This window comes from Solanum pennellii, chromosome 3 (genome assembly GCF_001406875.1).
Source record: "Solanum pennellii chromosome 3, SPENNV200".
In the NCBI taxonomy this organism is placed as follows: Eukaryota; Viridiplantae; Streptophyta; class Magnoliopsida; order Solanales; family Solanaceae; genus Solanum; species Solanum pennellii.
Window position 1 is genome coordinate 56,132,852 of NC_028639.1, and position 2,662 is coordinate 56,135,513.

The 2,662-nt window shown below is 32.3% G+C and overlaps 1 protein-coding gene across 1 annotated transcript; it reads left to right on the top strand.

Annotated features, from left to right (window-relative positions):
* The first annotated feature begins 1,348 nt into the window (after positions 1-1,348).
* LOC107013786 (14 kDa proline-rich protein DC2.15-like) lies at positions 1,349-1,902 on the top strand. The gene has a single exon (XM_015213662.2). It carries the CDS (start codon positions 1,389-1,391, stop codon positions 1,716-1,718), a length of 330 nt encoding a protein of 109 aa, XP_015069148.1. The 5' UTR covers positions 1,349-1,388; the 3' UTR covers positions 1,719-1,902.
* The last annotated feature ends 760 nt before the right edge of the window (positions 1,903-2,662 follow it).

Consider the following 2,662-nt stretch of genomic DNA (forward strand, 5'->3'; position numbering starts at 1 on the left):
ATCTTACTAATTTCAACCTTGTGATGTTGGGATAATAAGAGCTTTCATGATGTATTATCGAACATATTTTATCGATGGATATTAGAAGACTATAAAGTGGAACAAAGTAATCCAGGAAAGATTAATGTTTTGGATGCTATCAATTTTGCAATTCATGTTTGGACAACAAGTATATCTAAGACAATAGCATGTTGTTTTCGACACTGTGCAATTCGTTCGGGGGGTGCAATCTCAAAGAATTTAAATGAACCTACTTGTGAAAACATGATTCATGAACTTGAGGTTATTAACGAATAATACTTGTTACTAAAATAAAATGGATGTCAATAACCTATTGAATTATCCGGGTGAAAGTGATACATGTTTAGAGATCCCGAGCTTAGAAGAAATTGCGAATAGCATCGGGAAAATCAATGTTGATGATGAAGTTGCAGATGGTACTATATCTTTGGAACCAATTACGCATAAGGAAACACTTATCACATTCATAACTCATCACATTTTATGTTGCAGTTCGAAAAGACAATACCGGAGCTCTTGGATGCAATAAGAAAAGTTAGAGATGAACTTCAACTAGATTTAAATCTTAAGAAAAAACATAACACAATAGAATCATATTTCACTAAATTGTCTTTGATATATTAGTACTATTAAAGAATTATTAATTTTTAATATTAATGAGACCATATATTTATATAGGGTTTACTGGAAATATATTATCTTATCGAAATTAATGATTTTTCCACTGATCCAAATCGGGACCGGAGAAAAATATTTTTTTAGAGAGATTATTAATTTATCGAGTATTAACTTAGAGAGATTTTACTGTATATTGGTTGTGTCCCATATGTTTAAAAAGATAGTTATGTGACTTTTGTGGGAAAAAATGATAGTTATATGGATGTAATTATCATATATATGGATTAAAAATAGACCAAATCCATCGGTGACCTCCTAAAGTTGTCACTAAAATTCACTTAGACATCTTAACTATGATCTATTCATTTTAGACACCTTATAAAGGGTCTCATTGTGACATAGTGTCATTTTGACATTTATTTTACTATCACCCAAATATACAATAGTGTGTAATACACTTGTTGATTACGTGTCAAAGTGAAAAATAATTTTCAAATAATGACTTTTGAGTAGAAAAAAATGGCCACAATACTGATTATATGCAATTCTAAAATAGATGTAGCATGTGCAGGAAACATGTAATTAAAGTACTAATTATACTTATTAATTAAATCAAATCCTAAATATTTTAAAAGCCATGCACTACCAATAGGCAATATTCAACTAGTATAAATAGCCATCGTTACTAGCACATGAATTCAATCATCAATTAAACTGCTATTAATTAGGCCTAACCTTAGCTTGTTGACATGGCTTCCAAAAATCAGGCCTCTATTACCCTTTTCTTATCACTTAATCTCCTCTTCTTTGCTCTTGTAAGTGCAGACTGTTCAACTGATATTTTGAAATTTGGGGCATGTGCTAATATACTTACTGATTTGGTGGGTGTAATTATCGGGACTACTCCAACTTCGTCATGCTGCAGTTTGATTGACGGACTGGTGGACCTAGAGGCCGCGGTTTGCTTGTGCACAGCCCTAAAAGCAGATGTGCTGGGAATTAATTTGGATATACCACTCTCTCTAAACATCCTTCTCAACGTGTGTGGAAAAAAATATCCTACTGGTTACACTTGTTGATTGAAAAATTATTATGTGCTTGTGAAGGATCGATCGACCTCTTGTTCAGAATAAGTAAGCTTTGCATACATATATAAATGCAGCTTCATCACTTCACTTTACTTACTAACTAGTTCTGTCATGTTCATGTATCTTAACCTTTTTGGACATGTCAATTCAATAAATGGAATGTTGTTTCTATTCACTTTTTCATTTTTCTAGATTCATTTAATCTCAAACAAAAATTGATTTAATGATATATTACACTTGGTCCTAACTCAACCCCAAAAGCTAGCTCATTATGAGAGATTATCCTTGATAGAGGACTCTGTACTTGATGATCACTCAAACTCCATTAACACTACTCACTGGAAAAACATAAGCTAAGAAGAGAAAAGAGAGATTTTATTGAGTGAATGAAGAAAAAAGAATGAATGAGTATTGTTATATCACAATGTATTTATCACTGTTCGTGTCCAGCAATACTAACTAACTTATTGTAATATCTATCATTGCTAATGACTTATTTACCCTTAACTCAATATCATGTTATTCCAATTTCATTACTCCTCCTCTTGTATATTCTACATGATGAAATGACAGATATTCCAAATGACTTATTTACCTCTTGTAATATCTATCAGCTTGCCTACTAGGTTCTCATGTTGTAGTCGTGGCAATCCCTTGGTTAATATATCTGCCAATTGATCCATTGTACCTACATGTACTATCTTGATAAGCCCCTCTTGTATATTCTACCTGATGAAATGACGGTCTATATCGATGTGTTTAGTACGCTCATGAAACACCGAATTTGCTTCAACTTGTAGTGCACCATTGATATTCTAAACGACCTAATAATTTACTGATTTTAACTTTTAACCTGAGTGAAACAGGTTGCCTAACGTGTTCCAACAAAGCAGTAAAGACAGTAAGTACAAACACACTATTTTTACGTGGAAACA